This window comes from Pezoporus wallicus, unplaced genomic scaffold (genome assembly GCF_028554395.1).
Source record: "Pezoporus wallicus isolate ANWC-B61680 ecotype Strahan unplaced genomic scaffold, APGP_CSIRO_Pwel_v1 contig_3017, whole genome shotgun sequence".
NCBI classification, from domain to species: Eukaryota; Metazoa; Chordata; class Aves; order Psittaciformes; family Psittacidae; genus Pezoporus; species Pezoporus wallicus.
Window position 1 is genome coordinate 3,617,543 of NW_026638957.1, and position 26,449 is coordinate 3,643,991.

Sequence of the window (26,449 nt, forward strand, 5' to 3'; positions counted from 1 at the left end):
AGAATAAGTAAATATTGACTAGGTAAACAGAGCCTGAGAAGCAGATCAATCTATTTCTCTCTTAGGAATACATAGGAATTAACGAGCTTAATAATGTTCAATATTTCAGATTCAGAGACTAAAATGCCCTGTGTATCCTGAAGAAGCAAAAAGACCATTATATATAACCTCCTTCCCTCCTCCCCCAATAAATAATTCAACAACACACACACACACATACACACACACACAGCCCCAACAGAACAACCAGAAAGAAACGATGTCAACTGTTCCTGGAGGATGCAGGTTCCCCATCCAACAAGACTGTCATGGATGTTCATTACATAGTCTTATAAACACTTAACAATTAATCAATGTCATCCACAAAGCACTGTTCAGAGGATCAATTTATTTCCAGCTTTCCTCTGCTATTAAATAAAAAATGCAGCAGACAAGGAGCTTTAATTTTGCATGAGTGGGCTTTTACAACCCAAATGTGCCATTCAACGCATGCATTTAAATCAGATAGATATTAGAGGACATTTGGAAGCACATTTGGGAGCACATTTCCATGTGCATATGGAAAAAGAAGGTGGAAACCCATAGTGCAGTCTGTACTCCCTGATGTCAGGGAGTATATCCTGACATACTGCTTATACCAGAGAGGAAAGAACTCATCACCTTAGAATGAATGTGTTTTCTCCAGCTCCTTGTCTGCAGGACCCTCCAGTGAGCAGAGGTAGGGTGCATTTTTCTGAATTTGGTTTTCTAGTATAAGTCCCTGGCTTTTGTGGCCTCAGAAATTGCTTGAGGGATAGCACACAATAGCAGAGGTGTTATTCCTAAAGAAGCATTGTCCTAAAGAAACACTGGAGTCACTTTCAAAATAGAACTCTAATGGCTGACCTGACAGATGCTCCATCCAAAGAATAAACAGCCATTTTATCAAGAGCATAGAAATGCTTGTGACTAAGAGAATGGTACAATTCGTTATGTTCTCTCTCTCCCTTGTTAATGGAAAATAGTGACTAGGTAATATTGGTTACTTCAGCCTTGGAGTGCTTAGCAGTGCAGGTGTAGGGTGATGCTACAGTTCATTTTGAACCACTGAACAAAGTGTAGCAACCTCTTAAAATTTGTTGGCAGAGACACAACAGCTGAGCAACAGATCCACCAGACTTTGCTATTTATCCCAAATTATACCTTACTACTGAAAAATCCTGGGACTTTCATGGTGACCAGTTCTCTTCCTCTTGACCAGTCTTACAGGCACTTCTATCCTCCATGGAGGCATCTAACAAGCATCTAAAAACTTAAACATCTGTTCTAGACTTCTGTGGTCAATGAAAGACAGGGGCAGCTTTAGAGGGCTAATCCTCCTACAGGTGGCTATGCTGGCTGGGATACCTGAGGTGACCCTTATTATTGACTACTGGTACATACAGAGAGAGCACATATGCAGAGGTGCTTGTAGATTGCAGTGTTGGGTAAGGTACTGGAAAAAAATGATATCCTGGAAACATACCTTACAACATTCCCGCACCTGCTGAGTGTGAGAAGATGGAGCACCTGGAGCCTGACACCTCGTTGCTGGAACCCTTTGCCCAGGCAGCCAAGGGAGTCGGGGGCGATCCTGGTGATTGGTCCCTCCTCCAACACCCTGCGAGTGGTGGAGGCTGACGGGAAGGCTGTCTGCGAGGGGAGGGGGGAGAGAGGAGGAGGTGGCTTCCTCCTGACGCCATTTCCGAGGGGCTGAGATATATAAATGAGCCCGTTGCTGCAGTGCCCCATCTGGGATTTTCAGCCAGGGCACTGGCGCAGACACGCACGCACGGCGCTGGTATCCCCCCGGCACCTCGCCCAGAAGCCCCCACGCCAGGGACACTATCACCCTCTGACCTTTTCTCCTTCCATCTATCCCGCCGGCATCATGAGCCGCCCAGGACTGCTCGCCGTCCTGCTCCTGGCCGTGCCGGGTAAGTGGGACCTGGCTGGGGTCCGTATCTCCAGTACTCCCGGGACCCTCAGCCCCGTGTACAGCCGAGCCCCCGCCCTCCTCTGTTGCCGCCGCGGCCCCTTCAGCACCGTGGACAGGGATTATCCTCCCCCCCATTAAGCACCGCGGACAGCGGCCCCTGCAAGGTCACTGCCCGGGACCGCGAACAGTAACTTCCCTTCCTTCCCCTTCCCCTTCCCCTTCCCCTTCCCCTTCCCTCTCCCCAGGGAAGGCTGTATAATGCAGACATCCAGCTGCTGCACCCAGGGACTACTTATACCAGAGAGAGATTCATCTCTTCTCCACTCCCATATTTTAGCAGGATGCTACTTCTCTGCTTGTCTCCCAGGGGTGAATAACAAGCTCTTTTTTCCCTCCCCTCACCTTACAGTCATCTCCCTTCCTGTGACAAACGACATGAATAAAGGCGACACTAAGGTAAGGATGGGCCTGTAATGGAAAGGATGAGTTAAGATAAAGGATATAATGCTTAATCTGGTTGGTTTGGGGTTTCTGCTGATCCTGTAGGAAGTGAAAGGGATTTGCATGAGATCCCCACAGCAGGATCCATCCCCACTCCTTTCTTATTAGTATTTACCCTTTGTGCATCCACTTCTGGGCACCTGGGCAGGAAAAAAGTCCCTCAGGATGTACCAAAAGGATCAACAAACTGAGAAATGAGAGGCTGGGGATGAAGGTTGGGTATAACCCTCCCTAGTGCTCCTACTTTCAGCTTTTCAAAGCTCCTAACAGGAGGTGACTCAGGGGAGAGTGGGGGGAGATGTGATTCAAGAATGGGCATTGCTGGAACTGTGTATGTTTCAGAGAATGTATACATCTGAGTTTGTGTGTGTTCCTTAAACATACATGTTCCTGAAGAATAGGCAACTGACTATTCTCAGATTGCTAATCCATCCTCAGTTACTGCTTAGCCTCTCTGGGCAGCCATGAGCAGTGTGGGACTTGGCTGACCTCTCCAGCCTTCTTTCATAGGCTTCCATACATACATCTGTGTCATACCTCTCTGTCTTCCACAGCTGCAGTTCACAAGTGTGTGTGCTCCCAATGGCACCTAGATGCTTACATAGGTGTGTTTGCCTGTGTTGAGATGTGACAAATACACCCTCACTCTTCTGTCCCCCTCCCTCCCCCATATTATACCTATAGCCTTTCAGATGGCTGATCTATTTTAGTTGCTCAAATTAAGAATTATACAACTTCTAATTTAGTATAAATTAATGTCCAGAAAGGAAATGCCAGCTATTTCCGCCTTACTCCTTCAGCTGCTTTGTTTCATGAGAACTTCTAGCCACATCATATTTTTCCCCCAGCAGCAGTAGGGGAGGGAACAATCATGTCAGTCTCAGGCACAGCCGCCATTGTACAGTGTCTCTGCTTATTACCTTCAGGGCAAGTGCCATGAGCAGTGCCCCTCTATCTCCTGTCAGATGTGCCTGGGGCTGGAGAGCTTTGTTAAGAGTTTTAGCCTGCTTAGCCATAGCTGCGGCTGAGCCACGACCTGTGAGCCACTGGGTTCCTGCTTCAGGCTGTGTGCTACTGACTGAGAAAGGGGACTCGGGGCAGGCACTTGCCCCTTCAACTGGCCATGCCAAAGTGGCTCTTCGGCCATCTGGTGGGACAATCCATGAATTTCACAATTTTCCCTGTGAAATCTATTTCCAGGATGTAAAACATGGCATTTTGTGGAAACTGGTGCAGCTCCATGGAAATGCTTCCACCAAGGACGGATTCTTTCCTGAGCTTGTCCTCTCCCTGGGTACTACACTGACACAGTCTCTAGCTGAGAGCAAAATCAGACCACACCTTTCTTTTGAATTTGCTGCAACTACAAGGAGCCATTGGGCTTTTCTGCCTTCACTATTCCCTGAGACACAGCATTTCAGTGAAGGAAGCCCTGGTCTCCTGTGACAAATCAGGGCAGGGATATCATCACATGGGTACAGAAGTGAGCACTGCAGTTTTTCCTACACACCTGTACCACCAGCTTATGTGCCACATGCTCTGTGCCACCAGCATTTGTGGGTGGGTCAGTGCACCCACAAATGCAGTGGCTAGTGTAGTGGCTAGTCAGCATATGCAGGCCTTTCCTGGGCAGCTCATCCTACTTACCTTACACAAAGGGCTTTCCATGGAGAGCTGACATGACCAAAACATTTACAATATCCCTGGTGTTTGCCCACTCTTTTGCTCAAAGGACACTATTTCCCAATTTCAAGCATACATTTCAGAAGGTCCTGAGCATAGCTGAGCTCAAATGTATCGAAGTCTATCTTTGTAAGGACACGATCCTTTGGAGATTTCTGTGTAGGGACAGCATGACAGCTCTTAAGGATCTAGTTACATGCTCATGGTTAGAGGATAGCTATGGCAAAATTCCAGTCTGAGTTCCTGCACTGGATTAAGTACATTCATTTGGAAAGGATCTCCTCCATGTGCTGATGCAGGCTGGTATTTCATGACCTTGTGAAGCCTCACTCTGTTCTTATAAAACATCCAGGAGTATTGTGTAATGACTGCACTCTTCCTTTCATTATGCTGCAAAATTCGCCCTCAGAGTTGGCCATATTTCTCTGGTGACTGATGTGTTTCTTTGTGTTCAGACAAAGACCTTAAATCGGCTCAGCAGTCTTCAAAAAGCTTGTATAGAACATTTCATTGGACCAGACTCTTATTTCTCATGCTGAGAAAGTTTCTAAGCTGCATCCAGCAATAACTGGCTTCATAGGCTGGGAAATGTGGGAAGCGAAGTATCAGAATCTGGGGTTTCTTCTATTTAATAGTAGAGTGAAGTGACTCAAAGTCATCTAAAATCAATCTTAATGGATTGCTTGTGGTAAAGCAGAATGATACCAGGGAAATTTCCCTGCTTTCCTTTTAGATCTTTGCTGTAACATTTTTATTCAAGCAGGCAATACCTTCAAACTCTCAAGTTAAAAGAGCTCAGCATTACCTGCAAAAGTAGAATTCTCTCCTTTCACTGGGTGAAAATTTTCCCATTCCAGCTGGTCAATGAATATAGCCAATTGCTTCAATGAGAAACATTGTAGATGACTGGGATTTGCTGAGTGGTGTTTAATTTCAGTGCTGCCACACTGCACTGCTCTCCTGAGAATGGCACATTGTGAGGGAGATGAAGGCTCTTAGGGCTGCCTGCAGAAATCAACAGGAGAAAGAGCTTCAGTGAGTGGGGTTTTTGCCCCCAAGGCTTACTTATATTCTTTTTTTTCAACTTATCCTTTCTTTTTCCACAGGCACTTGTGAGATCTGCATACTTTCCAGGCTGCTTTAGAAATAATCATCCCTTTTAAACTAAGCAGCCTGATTCCTGTGCTGCTAACTGGTACTGGACTGTATTGAATTCCGCTTTCCCTCCTGTGTGACCATTTGGGTCTACCATAAACACACAGCAGGGCTCCTGGTGTGTGTCTCAGTGTGTGGCAAGGATGCCTTCACCCCTGCCAGAGGTGCCATCTTGCCTTTGTGCTTGTGGCTTTATTCTCCCACCACACATACAGCATTGGGCGATCCCTGTGGGATCGGCAGTGCTGTAGTTGCATGGATGAAGAGCTAGGCCTGCAATCCCAGTATAGGTAACAAACTAGATAAATAATGCTTCTCATTTTACACCTGGGCTGCTGGAAAGGGCAGACCCAGAGCTCATTCTGTCTGGGAAGCTGCCTCAGACAGTTGCAAATGCTTCAAAGGGAAGAGCAGGAACTTCCTTATTTTCAGGTAACCCAGCTCCATGTACAGCTCTTCCAGTCTATAACAGATGTCTTGAACACTCAAGCACAAGGTCAAACACTTCTCCAGAGTGTCTTGTCCTTCTCTAGGGCTTGAGAGAAGTATTTCTCATCCCTGTTTGAAAGTACCTTTTGTTTCACTTTGCCCTCTGTGCCTGGCTGCAGTCTAATTATGGTGCCCTTCTCAGAGCTTGTATAGCTTGCAAGATTTCAAGGTCACCTGCTGTAAAGCTATGACCACTTGTTGCTCTCTACAACCTCCCACTGAGACCTTTTATGAGATATACTGACTTGGAACAGGATGATTTTGAGCTTTCTATGTATATATCCAGATCTCCTTTAATTTCCTGATGTGTTCAGCCTCTGGGATGGGCTGGAGCCATGAGATCTCCAGCTGAAGTGTGTGTCATGTTGAAGAAGCTCTGCACATTGCCATGTGTCATTTGCTCACTTCTCAGTTTCAGGAGGTACCTTCTGTTCCTGGGTTAGGTAGAAGAGGAACTGAACATTCAGTTCTGACTCAACCAGAAAAGCAAAGCCTGTACCATCATCTGCCTCATTTTAGGCTTCTAAGAAATAGATTTAGGGAAAAAAAAATACAAAAGAGCAGTTCTTTAATTTGTATTTTCATCTCTTTCTAGGTGATGAAGTGTATTGTAGAAGTCATCTCTGATACTTTGTCAAAGCCAAACCCCCTGCCAATCAGCGAGGAATGCCTAGAAACACTCAGAGGAGGTACAGGCTCAGATTTAATGCTGGGTATCAGTGAGAGCCAATCTGGCACCTGACAAGGGGTCCCCCATACTCACCTTCCTCATGGTCATGCCACTGGGCTGCACCAGGCTCCAGAAGTGGTGACAGAGCTACTGCTCAGCCCAGGCCATGCACCACGCTGGCATTGTGGCTGGGGGGTGCTGGCTGACATGAAGCTGCCTGGTTTTCATGGGACCTTCCTGTCATCTTAACCACATGGTTAAGAGATGTGGCAGCAAATTATACTATGGGAGAGAAAACAGCAAACAAAGAGGGAATTGGTATTTTGGGTTCTTTTTCATTTCTTGGGGGTGGTGGGAGGTTGCCTTTGACCACCTTCTGTACCAAGTCTCCCTATTGCAGATGAACGAATCATTTCTATCCTTCGCCACCAAAATTTATTGAAGGAACTTCAGGAAATTGCTGCTCAAGGTACAGTGTCACTATAGTTATTTGAGAAGAGGGGCTTCATCTATTGTAATCCCTTGTGCAGTTTTGTTGTTTAGGTTTTTTCATATTCAAGATTAATTTGACATGATAGTAATATGTCTTAGTAGATACAGTTCCAGGACTTCCAGTAGAGACTGGGTGAGTGGGAGCAAGAATTTTGCTTATTGTAACTCCAATATGCTTTTGATGATTTAAACGACAGTCAGTGTAAATTGGTGGTGATGCACAGTACAGGAATTTTGGAGTGAGAGAACCCTAAAGGGAAATACTGCAATCTAATTCAACAAATAACCACCAGCTCCTGAACAAGAATGAAAGGCAAGAAAACCTTCACTGTCTGTGCAGCTAGAGTCTAGCACTAAACCAAGGTGTGGCAGAAGGGAAGCCTCACTGAACACTGAGTGGGACTTGCACCTGAAAGACCCCAGTGAGAACATCCTTGAGCTAGTGGGGTTTTTTCTGCTGGCCTCCTTAGCTTGAATGCACGTTTCTTTGGAGAAATGCAGGCTGCTCACAGCAGGTCAGTGTGGGAGCAGCAGCAGCACAGAGCTGTGCAAAAGGGTGTGCAAGGGGAAAATGCCTATTCTCAGGTGCCAAAGTCCCCAGAGCTGATGGGCAGGTCCCAGGCAAGGCTAGTTCAAAACGAGTGCAGGTTCCTCCACCCAGGTGATGTGGTTGAGGCCACACAGGGCTCTCCTCAGGCTGGAGGGAGAGGAGCTCCTGGCCTTCCCTCCTCCTCTGCTCTGGGGTAAGCCAGCTGGCAGCCCTTCTTTGCCAGGGCATCCCTGTGCCCTGCTCCTGTGTGGCATGGCTGCCAGGGATGGCTGAAGACGTTGCCACCAGACTGCTTTCAGAGCAGGGAAGCCAGAGGCAACAGGGGGAAGGGAGGGGAAAAATTCAAGAAATCAAGACTGGGAGAGAGCCTCATGCAGCTCCCAAAGCCATAGTTTGGTCACTACCCAAATGCCACTGGTGGAAGTGCCAGCCACGCAGCAACCTCAGACAGGCTTCATGGGTGATCTGATCATCCAGAATAAAGAAACCTGAGGCTCTTCCATGTACTGGGATGCTGCTGCCCAGGCACACCAGGGTTGTGTGCGGGAGTGCTCAGCTATCAGTCATGCTGTGCTGTATAGCATGGAGCCCACATGAAGGGACATGTTTTACAGAGGTGCAACTTGCTCCACTCTTACCTTGGCTTGAGCCCTTCACTTTATTTTGTCCCAGTGTGATGTAAGCTCTATTCTACAGATCACAGTGACTGGGGGTGGGAGAGTCATGTAGCCCAAGGGAAAAGCAAACATGTTTATTTGATCTCTTCTGTCCTGGCTGCATCTGGTCCTGCTCAGGCTGGAGAGCCCACACCAGCCAGCTCTGGCCAGTATAGGGCTAAAGAGGACTGGGCTGGCAGTGTTGGCTCTTGCCTTTGCATTAAGGTGTAGAAGCAGGACATGAGCTGGGTTAGACAGGGCTTTCTTGGCTTGCGCATCCCATTGGGATAGGGCTTCCTGGGGAGTGCTTGCTGGTTGCCAGGCAGCTGCACTCTGACCTCTAGCTCCTGCTGCCTTCAGACGCCTTTCTCGAGGGTGTTGCTTTCATTGAGCTGGCTCCATAATCCCAGCAGCTAAGGTTTGGGGCCTTGGAGGTCCAGGCTGTCCCCAGAGTGGAATGAATGCTGCTTCTTCCTCCCAGTGTCCTGGGGAGAGAGGCCTCCACAACCAGGCTGCAGGGCACAGAGGCTTTCGGTGCTCACCTCAACAGAAGTATGTGGGCAGCTTTTGTCAGGAGGCAATATTTACCCTTCAATACTCCAGTGGTTTAGTCTTTTTTTTGGCTTCTGCTGCAGTTCAGCATCTCTTATTCCCTAGCCCTCCATCAATATTAGTTTTCTAGCAACCTTGCTTCTCTGTTTGTTTAGAGACCTTTTTCTTTCCATGATGTTTTTGATGGTGGCTTTGTTACTGCAGTTAATTCATGTATCTTCCAGTCTCACTTCTCACACCTCCCCTTTGGCAAATCTGTCTATTACAGGAAATATACATATAATTGTAAAGGGCACAGAACTATTTTCCTGCCTCTACTTTCTGAAACACAGGAGGAGCTGTTGCCTTTCCCTACTTTTTGTTACTTCCCTACTTTTGTTACTTGACACAGGTGCCAATGAGAGAACTCAGCAGCAGAAGAAAAACAGTGGCTTTGAAGATGAACTTTCTGAAGTCCTTGAAAGTCAGAACAACAAGAACAAGCAGAGAGGTCAGTGTCAGCCTACCCCCCAGGAAATCCAGGTCAGGCTGTAAACAAGGGTGTTCTAACAGCCTTGATATGTCCATCTGCTTCTCATTTAGGTATCTTCTTTGATGCTGCCACTGACACACACAAGCAACCCAGTGTTTGCTTTGTTCTTACTTTCCAGCTGAAACAACATGTAATTTCTGAACTATAATAACTGGTAATGGTCAAGTTACCAAACTGATACTGATCGTTCCCACCAGCAGTCACTCCTAATGCTTAAAATGAGTCACAGCCATGGAAATCCCATACTGAAAGGCTCATGATATAGGCAAGAGTAATCAGGGTCTGCTCTTGCTGCCCCTGTTTCCAGGCATCCAAGATATTAGGTTATGGGTCTCTGAAAGGGAAATTGAACTGAAGATGAGCACTCCCTCACAAAACACCTGCATCTTAGAAAGACCACATCCAGCTGGGATTTCCACTTGTCACTATGATTCTATGGCTGGGTTAGAGATGGCAGTGTAGCAGAAAGGAGGGTTTGGCCTCTTCCCTTTTCCACATCAGGAAGAGATGATGCCCATGTGTGTGAGATGATTCCTTGTCCAGCAGTAGCACCCCCACAGAGGGTCTCGAGTGGACTCTGGGCTGTGTGGCTGAGCCACGGCAGCACAACAATGCTGCGACATCAGCCCGAAACTATGAGGAGTGATAACCCTGGGGGCTGCTGCTGCATTCAGCAGAGCTAAAAGTCATTGGGGAGCATGGGTGGCACTGGGTCTCCCTCCTGAAAGGGCAGACCTGAACCTCTTGCTCCAGCAGTGTGGAGACTGCATGAGGATGAAGCATGGCATGTTGGGCCAGCCAGGCCCACAAGGGATCCTGGTGACACCAGTGCAGTGTCAGTGGTGGTCAGCAGCCCTGTATGACTGGCTCTCTTCATGCCCTCACCCCAGAACACTCCTCAGCCCTGCCTGGGGATGTGCGCACCTTTCCATGCCCATCTGGCTTTTCCCACTGTTCTTTAGCCCCCCATCTTTTCTTGTGCAAAGTGATTTTTATGGCTAATCATGATAAAAGGCCAGACTCTGACATGAGCAAGAGCATATACCCAGCCCCCATTAAGCTCCTGTTGCGTGGCCACCCTTCCTCCAGCTAACCTGCAATCAGGGCTTGCTGTCTCTTCAACCTGGTAGGAAGAATAAGGATGTGATATTAGTGCAGCACTCTGAGCAGGGAGAGCTGTGCAAGTGCCATATTGCACTCCTAAATCATTTAATTTCAAGTGCTATCTCGTTTCATGAGGGGCAAGTTTGTTGCTGGCATCTCGAGAGATGGTGATGAGGACCGTGCTGCAGCAAAGCACTTCAGCATATGTTTAACTTCAGCCTTGCGACTCTCTCCAGGAGAGGAGGCATCGGTGAGAGCACCAGCTTGCTTGAATGCTAGCATATGTTAAAGTGACTTAAGAAAGGATCCATGGGCTGGTTAAGCAGATTGCTGAACAGGGCTGAGGCTCCTTAAGAAATGCACAGGCTTCACTGGTTACAAAATGAGCTCTCAGGAGAGGTGTTGCTTCTTGCTCCTCCCTTTGCAGATGCAGCAGGGGAGCACCCTAAAGAGGAGCAGCCCACAGGGTCCCTGACTGAGCTGGCAGCACAGAAACACCAGCAAAATGAAGATTCACGAGAGAAGGAGAAGAACAGCCTGGAGGAGAGGGAGCCCAGGCCACAGGATGCGAACCCTGGTGAGAAGGAGTATCAGGAGCAAGCAGAGAGCAACGAGATCAGGGACACAGAGGATGCTCAGCGAGATGAAGCTTTGGACAACCACACCAGTAAAGACTTCAGTGAGGATGAGCAGCAGCAGCAGGAGGATGAAGAGGAGCAGCCCAGGGACCCCAGGGACAGCCTGGAGCTTGAGGATGAGGAAGAGCAGCCATCCAGGAAGGACCAGGAACAGAGCAGGGAGGCAGCAGGGGAGCACGGGGAGCGGGAGGATGACAGAGGAGATGATGCTACAGAGGAGGACCCTACCGAAGCAGAGAGGTCACTTGATTTGGCTGAGGAGGACGAGGAGATGCAGGGAGACGACAGTATGTATACCAGACGACTGCACTGGTCGTGTGCTACCTGGGGTGAGCTGAGGGCACTGAGACAGACAGATAAGAGGCTTTAAAGCCTAAAAGTTCAGGCAGGTGCATATTGGGTTTACAGAAATACCCCTGTCAACAGCCAACCAGACCCCCACACAAGTGCCTGACCACATGGGCCCATGCACAGCAGGTGACGCAGGCCCAGCAGCTGCCTTGCTGCTTGCTGCTCAGCTTTCACAGCATCTCAGGACAACTGATTCCTTTTTCTTGAACTTCCTACATGGTTTTTGTCTGCTGCCTCCCAGCCCTGTTACTGACACGGTGACATGAGAGTGGGTATTTTCGGAATGCTGGGAAAACAGGCCTTAGTCAGGAAACCCATCTTGCATCGCCCCTACAGGCTTGGTTCAAAGGTGGAGGTAACCAGGTTAACACTTGTGATCTGTGATGTGCTTAATGCTCTTTCAGATAACGATGCTCTGGGATTTGGCAAAGATGAGCGGAGCTCTGAGGAGGAGGAGGAAGAGGAAGAGCAGCCCCGGGTACTGAGAGGAGGAAGGCATCACCTGGAGGATGAGGGGATGCAGGGTGAGGAGGATACCTTCCAGCCCAGGGACACCAAAAGTGAGGAGATGGAAGAGGAGTGGGAAGACTCCAAGAGGTGGAACAAAATGGATGAGCTGGCCAAGCAGCTGACATCAAAGAAGCGCATGGAGGAAAATGATAGTGGGGAAGACCCAGACAGGTCCATGAAAATGGCATTTAGATCCCACAAGTATGACTTCAATAGTCCAGAGGAACATGTGAGAAGGTCATGGAAGCACCACTCTAAAGAGGATAGCAGTGAAGGAGGCTTCCCACTTGTTCCCATGCCCGAAGAGAAGAAGGATGAAGAAGGCAGTGCTAACAGGAGAACAGAGGTTGGTGTACGTAGCCTCAATAAATTCCTGCCGGTTATTACTGGGGAATCCAAATTATGCTTAGAGGTGTGGATGGTACCCTGGTGTTATGCAGCTGGCATTGGTTCTCTGTAACATTAAGGAGAGGATTGGTTGCCTTTTAGCCATTCAGCCCTAGGGATTGTTGAGATTTGCACCACACTGTGCTTTTGGTTTTTATTGTTGCTTTAGTGACTAATGGAAAACCATGCCCTGCCCAAGAAAGTCTTAAAAATGTGACTTTTGCACTAGCCTGTGCTGAGCATGGCCGCCAGAGCTATATCTGGAGCTTGGGGTGGGTTTTGTGTCCCAGAGCTCCACCAAGTCAAAGGGAATACTTTCCCTGGCCCGGGAATGGAGTTTTAACCAATGGCTTCCACAGTCACTATTTTCTCAAATAGAAAAGCATTTTCCATGTGGACACTCAGTGCAGTATGGGGAGAGGGGACACTACCATCCCCTCCACGAGCAGGGTACATGCTGCACTTGCCACAGGTCTCAATTTGACATGACAGCCTCAGCACAGACACTTGGTGCTGTTTGGTAGGAGCTGCCTCAGCCCTGGCTCCCAGCCAGCCATCTCCCTTCAGCCTCAGACTCTGGAGAAGGAAACCTGTTGGGGGCTGCCCTGCTCAGCAGAGGGGCTTGAGAGGGACAATAACTACATCTTGTCTCCATCACCAGTTGCAGCCATTTAACACCAGGACAGGACTAATCAGTGTTGCACACAAGTACCTGTCCAGAGGAGCGGATGGGGAGATGGGGCAAGACATTGCTGTGCTCATACCAGCACTGGCAGGTAGCCCTGCACAAAGCTTTCCATAGTTCTGGGGGAGAGGGCTGCCCACCTGTGGATGCTGATGTGTGTGCGGGGCTTTCCTTGCAGGACCAGGAGCTGGAGAGCCTGGCCGCCATTGAGGCTGAGCTGGAGCGTGTTGCCCACAAGCTGCACGAGCTGCGGCGAGGCTGAGGGCCCGGCCCTGCCCGCGCAGGCAGAGGCTGCTGGTACTGCCCTCCCACCCACCGCATCTCCACTTCCTGATGCAAGAGCAAGCAAGCGGAGCAGAAGCATCGTGCCCAGGAAACCGACCTCGCTAGTGCCCAGGCCTGCCTCCCTCACCATGGTGTTGTGCCCATCGCTGCTTCTTCACCTCATGCTCCCCTGTCCACTCATGCTCACCAGCCCAGCCAGGCGCTGGTGGGTGCGAAGAGCAACCTACATACGTATTTTCTGTCAGAGTGGGGTTTTTCCCTCTGTTTTATAAGACAAGACAGCTTTCTAGAGAGTTTTCCTTCCACTGGTAGTTTCACTGGGTAAAAAAACTTGCAATAACTTGTTATCTTTTGATTAAAAGCTGAGAAATCTGACTGTAATATATTCTATATAAAAAATTTATCTAAGGAAAAATAAAACTGCTGTGGGTTCCTTCCCTTGTTCTGGCAGCTTTAGTCTCAGTCGTCAGCATGCTGCAGGGCTTGTATGGTCCTGGGGGAGAAGAGGGGGAATGGCGCCTTTCCCGCAGCATGGACACATTGTAATGGCATTTCCCTCCTTTCCCAGCCTCCACCACCACTGCCCCCTGAGGCCCAGCACTGAGGACACCTCCCTGAGGTCGTGGGCACTGAAGGGCTCTCCCTGCCTGCCCAAGGTCTGGCAGCGCCATACAGCCCAGACATGGTGCTGGGTGTCCCAGGCACTTCAGTGAGACATGGATCATGGCCATAGTCCACTGAAGAACATGGGGTTGACGAGAGAGAACGCATTTGAGCAGTTTAAACACTGGGCAATGCTTGACCAAGTCAAACTATCTGGACAATGCATGAGTGGGTTAAAAAAAACCCACAAGTAACAAATAGGCTACTCATAAGGAAAACTGCTGGTCTGTGTTCCCCAGGCGTGAAGGCCAGTCCTGAGGGGATGCCACTCCTCACAGGAGCCGTGGTGACCTGACACCTTGCTGGTGGGCAGTGAACCTTCCCCATCCTTAGGGCTGCAGGCCACACACCAGCTGCAGGATGGGTGCTGCCGGCGCTGGAGAAGCTTGCCCCAGAAGTCTCTGATCATAAGACATTATGTGTATCAGCAGAAGAAGAAAAGGCATTCTCTGCCAGGGCTGCATCCCACCCACCCACCCCCAGTATGAAGCTCAGTTCTATCTCATCATCCGCAACCCACAGAACAGCTGAGATGCTCCAGGAATGGCTGACAGGCTTTGATCTTGGCATGTTCCTTTAGTTTGCCAAAAACATTAGCGCTGTTGGCCTGCAGAGTTAATTGCTCTGGAGGTGGGCATGTGGGGTCCCCACAGCGCAGGAGGCACTGGGTGTCCAGAGCTGTCCTCCTTGTCCCCAAGGAGGGCTGAAGGAGCAGCTACATGGGCCGTGCCTCTTGCCCCATCCCTGGCCAGCCATGCAGCAAGAGGAGGCAGCAAGGCTCAAAAAGCTGGAGTGGGACAAGCCAGGATAAGGCAAAGGGTGAGAGCCTGGCTGCGAGGAGTGCACTGGCGTTGAGGTGCAAGTCTCCCAACCCTCTCCTGAGATCGCACTCTCACCTCAGAAAAATGCATGTAGGAACAGAATGAAACCAACACTGTTCCACAGAAATGACACTAAAATGTCAATTATTAGGGAGTTAATACAGCTGTAAAAGTCACATTTTACATAGTGATTTTAATTTAAATTTTAATTTGAATACTGTGTTTAGTTTATCCTCTTTTTTTTTGTGGTAGAGCCTCTGCCAATAGCATCACCCATACAAACCCTTGCAAACTCAGGTCTACATGTCAAAATAAATTCCCAGAAACCCTCAGCCCCTCAGCCCTAACCCTGCCAAACTGAAAAAAAACCAAAGCAAAACACCAATCCCAAACCCAAGAAACCAAACAACACAGCCACCTCCAAAGGAGTTATGACAGTTTTTTCCACAAAGGATAGTTGCAGCAGACAGAACTTGCTGCAAAATCAAGAGCAAAAATAATGTTACTTGATGGAGCTATTATAAACAGTTTTTTAACTGAATATTCAAGCAATCACAAACATTTGGTACCCAAGGACTTTCTTCAAAGGGAAAGATGGAGGTTCAAGGCCTGAGCACAGGGCCTGGGAGGATTCCCCACCAGCTGGGAAGTGCTAGACTCCAGTGGGCTGTATCTCCGCTTGATGGTGTCTCCCAGCTCACTACTGCAGGGCTTAGCCTTGGGGCTGACACCAAGCACTAATCCCCAGGTGGTGTTTACATGAGTGTCCTTGCTGAATGCTTGTTGCTTAGCAAAATTTAATGCCGCTGGGTAAGATATCTCTTTCCTGCTGCAGCCCACATAGAGTCCTGATTAAAACCCCTGCTATGTTTTTTAATTAAGAATTAATTGATTAATCAAGAATTCCCTATCCAGGATGATAAAGGAAGTATCAACTCAGAAGCCTACACTGGAAATAAATGCTTAAGTATAGCAGTAGCCTAAATCCCAGTGGTGTTTAGCTGTGTTACATAGTAAGACAAACACTTCCCACTAGTGTTAGAAAGCAAATCTTATCTTGCTGGTACAAGGAGGTCCAAAGTAACTGCAAACAACTGCACCGGGGAAAGATGTGAAAACCAAATTCTCATGAAAATGAACATCCCCCAGTGAGCTCCTCACCTCACTACCCTATCCACTCATAAAGAGAAAGCAAAGTAGAAGTTGTTATAAGGCATTTATTTTCATTATGTGTTGGCAAGGGACAATTTTGTCTTCAAAACAATTACAGAGATAATGCCACAAAACCTACCGCATATTGCTTTACTGTTGAAACCAAAACATTGTCCAAAACAGGTGCTTGCAAATGAAAATTAATATATTACCATTGAAATCAATGCTGTTAGATGAAAGCACCGTCGCCACTGTCAGATCTGATCAGTCATGCAACCGAAGCCGCCAAATAGCAAGTATTTTTGTATAGTAAGCCATGATCTTTTAAGGGTTTATATAATTCTATACAAATTTAAGTACAAAATGGGAATCATGTTTCAGAAATCATAGTGAACTGGGCTGAAGCGAATCACAAGACACACTTGTTAACACTGTACAGCTGGATCTGAACACAGGCAGATGAACTTGTAAAACCTAGCACACACACAGAATGGTCCCCAAGATTCAGGCATGCTTAGGTGGGGAGCAATGCTGGAGAGTGAAGGAGAATATCCAACACTACGGACATCCAGAGGGCCAGTTTTCTCAAAATTGGGATCCCAAGGAATTGTTACTCCATTTTAAGAATGACTGCATTTTAGCATGTGATTCTCACAAGGGTATACACAAGCTGTATCAAATACTGAATGAGAAATAAATAATAAAAGATACATCTAATACATCTTTTATTTTTAATTTTTTTTTACAGCACTGACTTTACAAGAGGATAAACAACTTACTTTTAGGGGCTGCTAACATCTGAAACAAAGAAGTCACTATTTTATATTCAACATATACTCAATCTTTTAATAACTTTATATATGTATATATGTCTTTTCACACCAAAAAATGTTAAAATAATTTATATCTAAAAACTACTGTGTAAAGAACAAAGGAGGAAATAAAATGTGGGTTTCCTTAAAAAGGATGGAAGAGGAAGAGCTGATTTTCATGAACTCCATTTGCTGTTTCAGCTATTTCTGGAGTTTCAGGAGATTTCCAGGCCATCAACAAAAGCTTTCCAACATGGTGGGCACTCTCTGCAAACTCATGGCATGCTGGGCAAGGTCACCTGCAAAGGAGCTCCTGTGGCCCACAGGCATTGGCAAGCATCAGCCCCAGTGGATTCAGGGTAAGAAAGGGAGAGAAAGAAAATATCTCCCCAGATTGCTGTTAAAAATGAGTTAAATTCTGGACCACTGGTATCAGGATTTTACTCCCAAGCTCTGCCTCTCCTCACCTTCCTTCTGCATCACAGACACAGGACGTTTTCTTACAGTGGATTTTCTATTTCCACAAGAAAACTGCCCCAGAATCAGAGGCGGACCAGATCCCAAGAGCCACCTGCACACACACACCTCAAGAACGATCCCCTTTGTTTGTACAGATGCTATTGTGCTCATGTTGCTCAGGAATCACTCTAACATCTCCATTTATACCTGGATCCTCTCAAACTTCAACCATCTTTAATAATTTTTGTGGCCATGTAAACATGACAGAATCCATGTTGGATCTGAAATACATCAGGTCAAAAGCTCAAGTGTTGATGGCCTGGATCCACACAGAGTGAACAGGGAAAGGAAAGGTAGTGAAGATGTAGAAAGTACTTTTCTGGAGGTTACATTCCTCTCAAATAGATATTAAAGCAATATTACAAACAAAATCAGCAATGTGATCTGCAACGGCGTGTCCATTTGTCTACGAAAGTGAGAGGAGATTATATTAAAGGAAATTTTTTAATCTACACAAAGCACTTTCACATTCTCCTAATTACAAAACACACAGTTGCAACACAATAAAGTAATTGTATACTCAATACAGAAATCAATACATCTCTTACTAAAATGGAGAGAGGAAAAGAAAATTAGCAGGCTAATGCAAGTGAACTCCTGCAAGTGTGCATATGGGGAAAATGCTACAAACTCAAAATAGACTCTATTCACTAAAAAACCAAAATTCAAGATCTTCTGCACAGCTGTGGAAGGCAAGGCTGCAAGCTAGTGTGAAAAAGCCTGACTCACTTGTCACTGCTGCCATGCAAAGACTTTGGGAAACCAGTGTTAGTCCAAGAACTGAGAAGCCTGGATGCATTTTTTAGCTTTTTTCACTCTTTTTAGGTGGCCAATTCAAACACCTCTGGCCCCATTTATTCTGTTGCCTTTGGACTGTATCCTGCCTCTGTTATCTATCCAGTACTGCACCTGCTTGTTCCCTGTCTGGATACAGCCCACAGTTAATCTGGAAAACCCGAGGCTTTACCCTGAGCAATCCTTCTTACCTTGTGAAGCCTCAGGGTCAGGTTTTTCATTTGTACCCATCTGTAATGAAAGCAAATTAAACTGGTAGTTTTCCAGCTGAGCAACCTGCTGCAGACCTCCTCTGCACAAACACTCACACCTTAAGGATGGAGATCTTTTAAAGCTTTATCATTCCGACTGTCTGAATAGTATTAATAAAAATAGTGCATCCTATCTACTGACCAGCTCAGTCACTCGGCTCCTACAGCTTGAAGGTTGAATAGCCTGACACATGGTTAACCAAACGCAAATCAGCATTGACCCAGTGGTTGGTCTGCACTACACAAAACACAAGGGTCAGCACCAATGCTCCTAGCTGGGCTGCATTTCTGCAGTTGGTTTTCACGTACTGACCAGGATGTTCTGGTGCAATCATTACAAACCCAAGCATAATGCAGCAAAGTCACTAGATGAGGAGGAGGATGGTGATGGCTTTGCCATTGCAGGCAGTAATGATACCACTCAAATTTTCTTCAATGGGGAAATAATCTTCCCCTGCTGAAGCTGATTATATAATTACAGTGCAAACAGGAGTCCATCTCCTCTATCACACTGACAGAAAAAATGGAGAAATTCCAATCAAGGTAATGATGTTCTTGTGGATTTCTAACAGTGAAGCAGAACAGAAATAGACCCCTAAGAGGGTAAATGGTGACCATGTAATTTTAATAAAATTGCTCCCATCAACACAGCAGAACCTTTTCTAACCCAAACTAAAAGAATTCAAACAGACATTATGGAAAATCTCCCTCAGATTGTCCGCAATTTTAAGAGCAAGGGCATTCTGGTATGGTCTAATACGACTAAACTCCTCTACTTTTACAAAAAAAAGACTACAGAATATTAACTAACTTACTGTGAAACTTATCTTAAATCAAAACTATCCTGAACTTACCAAAGGAGGCAGCAATTCGGAAAAGCACTTTAGCACAGGCTTAATAATACATGCATGTTTGAATGTTTTGCAATAATGTAATTGCATGTCTGGACACTTGGTAATTTACAGGTTTGGCTTTTAAAAGTTGGTCTCCCAATTTGCCCCTGTGATTTAGCAACATTCTAGCCATAATGAGCCATAACAATAATTTCTGCAAGGAAATATACTAGTACAGCAATTGCATGGTAATTTATGTGAAAACTCTTATTGTAATGCCGTATCATAATAGGCACCTGCATATCTGCACCTGGTAAATTAAAGTGATACCAATACATTTGATAAATAAAAAATAAATTACAGACTATGGGAAAAAGGAAAAATATCACTGATCACACCAATGACCTAAACTTGTTCTCTAGTTACTGCCGAGGTCTGGAGTCATAGTTAAATATAGTATTTCTCCACCCTTCAGAGAATTACAAAATAAACTTCTAACAATCACTTGTAAACAAGTTTAAAATGCACAATTATATTTCAGTAGTTTATTCTGGAGAAATAAAGCAGTGCAAAATAGGCCAACCAAAATTCAGAAGGCAGCCAGGAAAATAAAATTCTTATTTGATGTTCTAACTAGGAAACAGCATACAGACTTTTCCATTGGATCCAACACTCAGAATCATGTAAACATACTTGGTTTGAAAGATCTTGCGTTACTAACCCAGTTCTCACATCATTGCTTCTTCCCCACCACCCAATTAAAAACAAACACCAACCACGGAAAAAAAAAAAACAACACAAAAACCCCCAACCAAAACCCAAACAAACAAACAAAAAATAAACAAAACAAAAAACCCAAGCCAAGCCATTGTTATAAAGGGAGAAAAAGGCAAATCTACAAACACTCCACCAGCTGGCTACAAGAAAGTACCATACAAAAATATGCACTGGCAAGTTCCTTCCTGAGGGTATCTTTTGTTACACGTGTAACATAAAAACATTTCTTTATTTTAAATAAACAAAAACAACCCCCAAACTGTAGATGTCAAATTTATTTCAGTCATGGCTTTACGAAAAGTTTGGTCTGTCAGGAATACCTTTATAAACCCTTACCTATGTACATCTGACTCACACCACAACCACTCAAGATCTGCAAGCTGCAGACAATGTGGGATCCAGCAGCTTCAAAGCATATAAGGATTGTGAAGTGCACCCAGCTCAGAACTCATCTGCAACAGCTGAGGAAGTCGGCTGCATTTACATGCATCCTGGAATTTGGCAGATATCACACTCATAAGGTCCTTCCAGTCTCTACAGAAACATCTTAAAGTTAGTAACCCCTCTAAAGGTGGAATAACTTTTCTTGTGTATATCAGCCTTGCAAATCCAATCCTGGCTACAATAAGTTCCTAAAAATGGCATTTTGGGAATAAACCAAATCTCTCCAATGACAGAAACACTGTTTACACAAAAGAACTGCTACACAACACTCCTCAAAACTTTTTCCCCTCAAGGACTGATACAAACTGGTAGGGTAGCAACATCTTTTACACAGTTTCATCTTCTCTCCATGGTCTACCTGGGCTTTAAGCTCTAGATCCTTTCCTTTTGAGTAGATATCTAACACATGATACTAACCAAACAGGTATTAAATGCTGCAGTGATGGATGCTTTACAAATACCTGCTACAGAAAGGCAGAAATTCCTGTATCTGCAATCTAGAAGCTTAACTAAAGAAATTTTCTTAACGCTACCCCTCTTAAACACATAAAATATGTTATAAGCCCTAAAAGGCTTATATAAGCCCTGAAGGGCTTATATGGGGAAGGCCACTGTCTACCAAAATAGTGTCTCTGTTCTCAGTGCTGACAGGCATACATACTTCCAGTTTAGTGTTCAGAATTGGCAAAAGTTGCAGGAATTCTTGACAGAAGATGCTGCCATGCTAGAAGATGCAATAGAGGGTGAACACTGTAAGTTTACTGCATATCTCAAGAGATACAAATAGGCTGTGGTGTAGTTTACAAATAATATGAACTGCTATTGTAAATTACCACACAGCCTCATCTGGCAGCTTGCAACAAAATAATGTGGTCTCTAAGCTAGAGCTGTTGTGCACTTCAACCTCATACAAAGGTACACAATTCTGCTTATTTAATTTGCAAAAGAAAAGAAAATGCACAGCAGTATGGATCTGTGGAAGGCAGCAACTGTGATACCCCTTAGGATCTGCAGATCAGGTGCACTGCTCCAACGAAATGCGTGGCTCTGCAGCCTTTTCACAGAGCTGTCCCAGTGTCCTCAGAAGTGCAACGGATGGAGAATCAATCTAAGAGATGAGCTGCTTCTATTAACTCTTCTAGGACTTCACCACTAGCAGATAATTTAATTAAAAGGATTACATTTAATTTACTGAATCACTCAACCTAACTATCAGCGTCCTGTCCGGATCGAACATGTGCCGCTATTGGCAAACATGGTTAGGAGCTGCTTTTGATTGAAGCAAGGAGGCCTGGGGGAAAAACTGCAAGCTGCAACCGGAGTGATCACCTCCGTTCTGCACCCTGCTCTGTCCCACCCAAAGTGCCACAGCTTTACAGCAAGCTACCTGTCGATATCTTGACTGGTCAATGTTTCCAGAGATTTGGTTTAGTGACACTGAAGTTGTCTTAGTTTTCTTTTGCAATGGACTACCTGGAAAAAGGAACAGGGAATATTTTAGGCAAAAATCTCTCCTTTGTTGCATTCAGACACTGCATTCAACATTATTATCTTTGTGAAATCATGAGGTCCGATTTTAAAATGCTGGTCACCAGTGATTAAAAAGAGCAATAGAAATGAAAGAGCAACCCTCCCACAATGAAAGGACTAGTGTTAAAACCCACGTGTGTGTAAACTCACTATAGACTTGCAATTGGAATCTGATGAAATGGATCTGAATCACTTCTTGCCCTCCCCCTTTCAGTCCATTTCATCAGCCCATTAGGTTAAATCAAATGGAAGGGATTTTCATTTTGTTTTTCTACATTGTGTTTTGTGTTGTGGTTTGTTGGCTTTATTTTGTTTTCAATTTCACATGTACTGTTACAGCCTGATCTGGTTGTGGGACCACAATTTGTATCCCTGTGGCTTTTTCTCAGTCCATGGCATCAGCAAGTTATTGAGAAGAAGCTTTTGTTGCCAACGTAGCGACACAGTGCTGCTGGAAGCTGGGGGACACTGCCGAGTTGCAGCCTAGTCTCTGGTGTTGCAGTTTTACTGAGCTGTTGGTCTCACTTTCCACAATCCAGGAGGAGTCTTTTCCCATGACGCTGAGACAGCCTGTGCTAGTGCAGCATATCCGCTCGTCCATGATCCCGCTGGTCTGCTCTGCCAGGAGCTTGCTACGGTTTAGCTGTGTCACCTCAGGTGCCTGACCCTGCAGGACAGCAGCTATGTGGTTCAGGAGATCTGTGAAAAATTCAGAAACGCCCTCATAACCTGAAAAGAGGAAAAATGAAGGAGAGAAAAAAAAAAAGCAATTAAGTCATTTTGCCAAGTTCCTTGGAAGGCTTTTTCTACCACTTTATTTCCTGGGCTGTCCTTGTCCTCCAAGGACAAGGCTTCTTTTCCACAACATCATTTTGAGTGACTGCCTGAGCAGGTTAAAGAGGAACAGAGACCTTTGCTACAAAAACACTTTTGTTCAATCAAAAAAACCCGTCACCTTTCAGATTTTCCGTTTCTTTTTCCTCCCAAGTATGTATGTGTACACATAATCTTAGGTATATTCTATCACTTGTTGCCAAGTCCAGGTTTTTCCCTGAATTACAAACTTTGTGGTGTAACATTGATCTTTTTTATTCTGATTCCAGGTTTACAATGGAAAGTAGCTCTAATTCAGAGTCTCCTTGAGGGTCTGAACTCTCTCTAGAATTTCCCCAGTAATGCCCTCAGTTAGGAAACCTCAGACTCCAGCGTGGCTGGCTTTATACACTGCAGAAAAGGGACCTTCCCACGGCGCAAGCATGTGATGCATGTCTAATCTAACCTAACTTGGCACCTAAAACATGTTCCTGCTATGAGCAACGTCTGAAAAAGTGCTCAAGGGACAGCAAGCATGTATCAGTGATATAGTATTGGATTGAAACATCAATCTTGTATTTCAGTACTGAAACCACCTTTCCACGTGTTCTGTTAAGTGACTCCAAACAATCTGCAATGCAGAATTTAACAACAAGTTTCCTGGTTAAAAAGTTGCTCAAATACTAGGAGATGTGACATTTTTTAGTGACACAAAGGGTGGCAGTAGACATACAGAGCTTCTGGCTCTATTTTAAACACTCTGATACAGCCACAGCTTTATCACTGCATTCATTTTATAACTGAAACAGACATGCAATGTATTGGCACAATGTCTTGAAATGGATACTGCATTACCTAAAATTGTTATAAATTTGATTGAGTATGTAGAGGTGTGTCCTGGGTTCAGCAGTAGCAGTCATTTTTTCTCCTTCTTCGTAGCTGGTGCAGTGCTGTGTTTTTGAGTTTTGGCCTGGGAACAGCGCTGATAACACCAATGTTTTTTAGTTACTGCTCAGATGTTTAGTCTGACCAAGGACTTTGTGAGTGTCATGCTCTGCCAGGGAGGAGGGGAAGCCGGGAGGAAGCAGAAACAGGATACCTGACCCAAACTGACCAAAGAGGTATTCCATACCACAGCATGTCATGGCCAGCATGTAGAACTGGGGGCAGTTACCTGGAAGGTTTAGAGCACTGCTTGGTTGGGCTGGGTATCAGTTGGCGGGTGGTGAGTGGTTGTATTCTCTTCCCTTGTTATTTCCCTTATCATTATTATTATTGGTGGTAGCAGCAGTGGTTTGTGTTATACCTTAGTTACTGAACTGCTCTTATCTCAACCCGTGGGAGTTACACTCTTTCGATTCTCCTCCCCATCCCTCCGGGAATGGGGGGAGGAAAGGGGGGGGGGGGGCAGTGAGCGAACTGCTACGTGGTACTGAATTACGGCTAGGCTTAAACCACGACAAGGTGACATATGACATTCAGTGTATTTAATGGGATAAGCTGATTGTTTGAAAATGTCTACAAAAGTATTCTGAAGGTGACCTGGCATTAACATAGGAGACTGAAGCAATAAATAACAGTTTAGAAGTCCCATGTGAATAGCACACATTCACACAGCAGTACATGAGCATAACCAGAGACCATAAAGTACATGCACATTTTAGAACACTTTTAGTGAGTGATCGCAGGGCAGAAGAGTCCCTCAGATCCATAAATACTACAATTTTAATCTCCATTCTCTTGTAAAGACCAACTTTCTTAGGCTATAAAAACCCAAATTCCTGAAAAAATTAAGGAAGAGGATAATTTCACCTTAAGATAAATGTGGTGATTTTATGGTGCATTTATAACCATTACATTAAGCAATTAACTCTTATTTAGGCTGCTACATTGCTTTGGATTTTAATGCACTTGGTCACAGTTCTAGACGCTTAACAGGTCACACAAAACACCAGCAATGTGAGACAACTGCTCCCAGTTTTCCTTTCTCAAAAGGCCCTTAAACAGGTTCAACAAACAATTGGCCATTTCAAAACATCAACTTTCCCACTTCCCCACACGATAATCCATTGGTCTGCAGGGGGCAACTAGGACTCTTACAGCCAGTCAAGGGAGCCAGAACAAGGTCTTCACCTCTTTGACAGAGGTGCTTGTTATGCTTTTTTGCTTATGTAAAATCCAAGGGATTAGGCTTCAAATCTACTCAGAGTGCTTCAAACACCCCGGGGAATAAGCCATCTCCATAGTAACAGCTTTAATATTCAGCGAGGAGATCCCTAGTACCCTGGAGTGTTTCGTGTCTACTCACTGAAAACAAACCAGCCTTGTTTGAGGGCACCTGGTAAACTTAAAAATAAGTTACTTTAAATATTTAATAGGAATAAGATGGCCAGTTATTTAGTTCTGAAATCAGCAGATGTTACGGTGCAAGGAAGCTGTATGTATCAGGCAGGCTTCCTCTGTGCAAGCCCTCTGCACACTGAGTGTAAAGGGCCAAGTAATTCTGCCTGGTCACTCAGAAGAAACTTAACACACTTGTAAAAAACAAATACAAAGAAGGGAGGAAGAGAACCATGGTATCTCAGCTCCCAAGCCACAGGATGCTGGGGAAGGCTGCAAAGTCTGTGTATGTTACCTTACTCTGTTAACTGGGTGCTGCTGCAGGCCTCTCAAAAAAGGCAACTGTGGGCCATCACTGTGCTGTGGCGATAACGAAATCAAGAAGGGGAGATTAAATTACACCTTCAGAAACTACTGGCAATGAACTCTGGATTCATGTCACACAAGGCATCAGTGGGAGGATATAAGTTCTGCATGCCTCAAAGCACAAGTTGCATGAATCGTGCTCCAGCAGGTACTATCCTAGCACTGCCCACTGAAACTATTTTGGAAATGCCTGCCTGTAAGAGGCCTGAATTTTGCTATGCTGAAAACAGTCTCCAGAATCTTCTGGCTGAGCATGGATAGGAAGGATGTCCACCTAGCAATGCATCTGCAAACAAGTACAATGTAGACCTGTGCATAAGAAGCTTCCCCATGCTCTCAAGCCTCCTGCAAGGACTAACACACTCTATTAATTTAATGCCTCTTCAAAGACAAACTACTGCACAGATTAAAACACAGGATTTGGGCTGAGTGTCAAAAACTATTGCCTTAGGGTACAACAGAGCATGAAGCTGAAGGCAGTTCAGCAAACTTTTGCCACATCATGAAGACATTACTCCTGTTTAACTAGTTAGTTTGCCACTAATTGTTCCCCATTTCAGCATTTCAAGAAAAGGGGAATTTCAGCAGTCTGTGCAAAGTACCAAATCCAAAACAATACTCGAAAAAAACCCTAACAAACAAAACCAAGACAAGCAAACAAACAAAACCAAACCACCTAACCCCAAAACCAAAATCAAACCCTCCAAACACCAAATCAAAAAGCAGGATGCAGGATTTCAAAAGAATGTCCTGTATCTCTGACTTCCAAGACCCAGTGTCTGAAATATAAACCTATTCATAAAGCTGACATGGTACCATCTGACATCCAATTTAGGTTGTTTCACTGTCTTTGCCAGAAGACTGTTTTCATAGGTATGCAGATTGCATCAACACCGTACGGTAGAACCAAGCTGCAAAGTGACCCGCGAATAGCAGAATCAGAGTTTTAAAAGGAAGCCAGTCACTGTGGAGATAAGACAGCCAAGGTACTAAGGGGCAGCAGTGGGGATGAAGAACTGAACTGAAAGATTTAGATAACTGGAGCTCAGGGCAAGATCTCTAGATGTAAAAATACTACAGCCATATTGAAAACTCAAGGTCTTCAATGACAGGTTAAATAAACTACGCAGTGGCCT

At 45.4% G+C, this 26,449-nt stretch overlaps 2 protein-coding genes across 5 annotated transcripts in view; one reads left to right on the plus strand and one right to left on the minus strand.

Moving 5' to 3' along the window:
* Positions 1-1,729: 1,729 nt before the first annotated feature.
* On the plus strand, positions 1,730-13,190 carry CHGA (chromogranin A). Its single transcript, XM_057413462.1, has 8 exons — positions 1,730-1,955; positions 2,367-2,413; positions 6,381-6,474; positions 6,856-6,924; positions 9,097-9,195; positions 10,769-11,266; positions 11,735-12,186; positions 13,091-13,190. Exons 1-8 carry the CDS (start codon positions 1,745-1,747, stop codon positions 13,172-13,174), a joined length of 1,554 nt encoding a protein of 517 aa, XP_057269445.1. The 5' UTR covers positions 1,730-1,744; the 3' UTR covers positions 13,175-13,190.
* An 8,418-nt stretch (positions 13,191-21,608) lies between these two features.
* Positions 21,609-26,449, minus strand: part of ITPK1 (inositol-tetrakisphosphate 1-kinase) — a 143,181-nt gene continuing 138,340 nt past the window's right edge. For all 4 annotated transcript variants that reach the window (XM_057413455.1, XM_057413454.1, XM_057413456.1 and 1 more), the window contains one exon: positions 21,609-22,523. In XM_057413455.1, the coding sequence (XP_057269438.1) occupies positions 22,201-22,523 (323 nt within the window). In that variant the 3' untranslated portion in view covers positions 21,609-22,200. The remainder of the gene's footprint in view (positions 22,524-26,449) is intronic.

What these genes read in the sequence shown, in the direction of transcription:
- CHGA (XM_057413462.1), top strand. Translation starts at nt 1,745, where the DNA reads ATGAGCCCGTTGCTGCAGTGCCCCATCTGGGATTTTCAGCCAGGGCAC. An exon ending in TGAATAAAGGCGACACTAAG is followed by an intron (nt 2,414 to 6,380) that starts GTAAGGATGGGC and finishes ATCTCTTTCTAG; the next exon opens with GTGATGAAGTGTATTGTAGA. An exon ending in CCTAGAAACACTCAGAGGAG is followed by an intron (nt 6,475 to 6,855) that starts GTACAGGCTCAG and finishes TCCCTATTGCAG; the next exon opens with ATGAACGAATCATTTCTATC.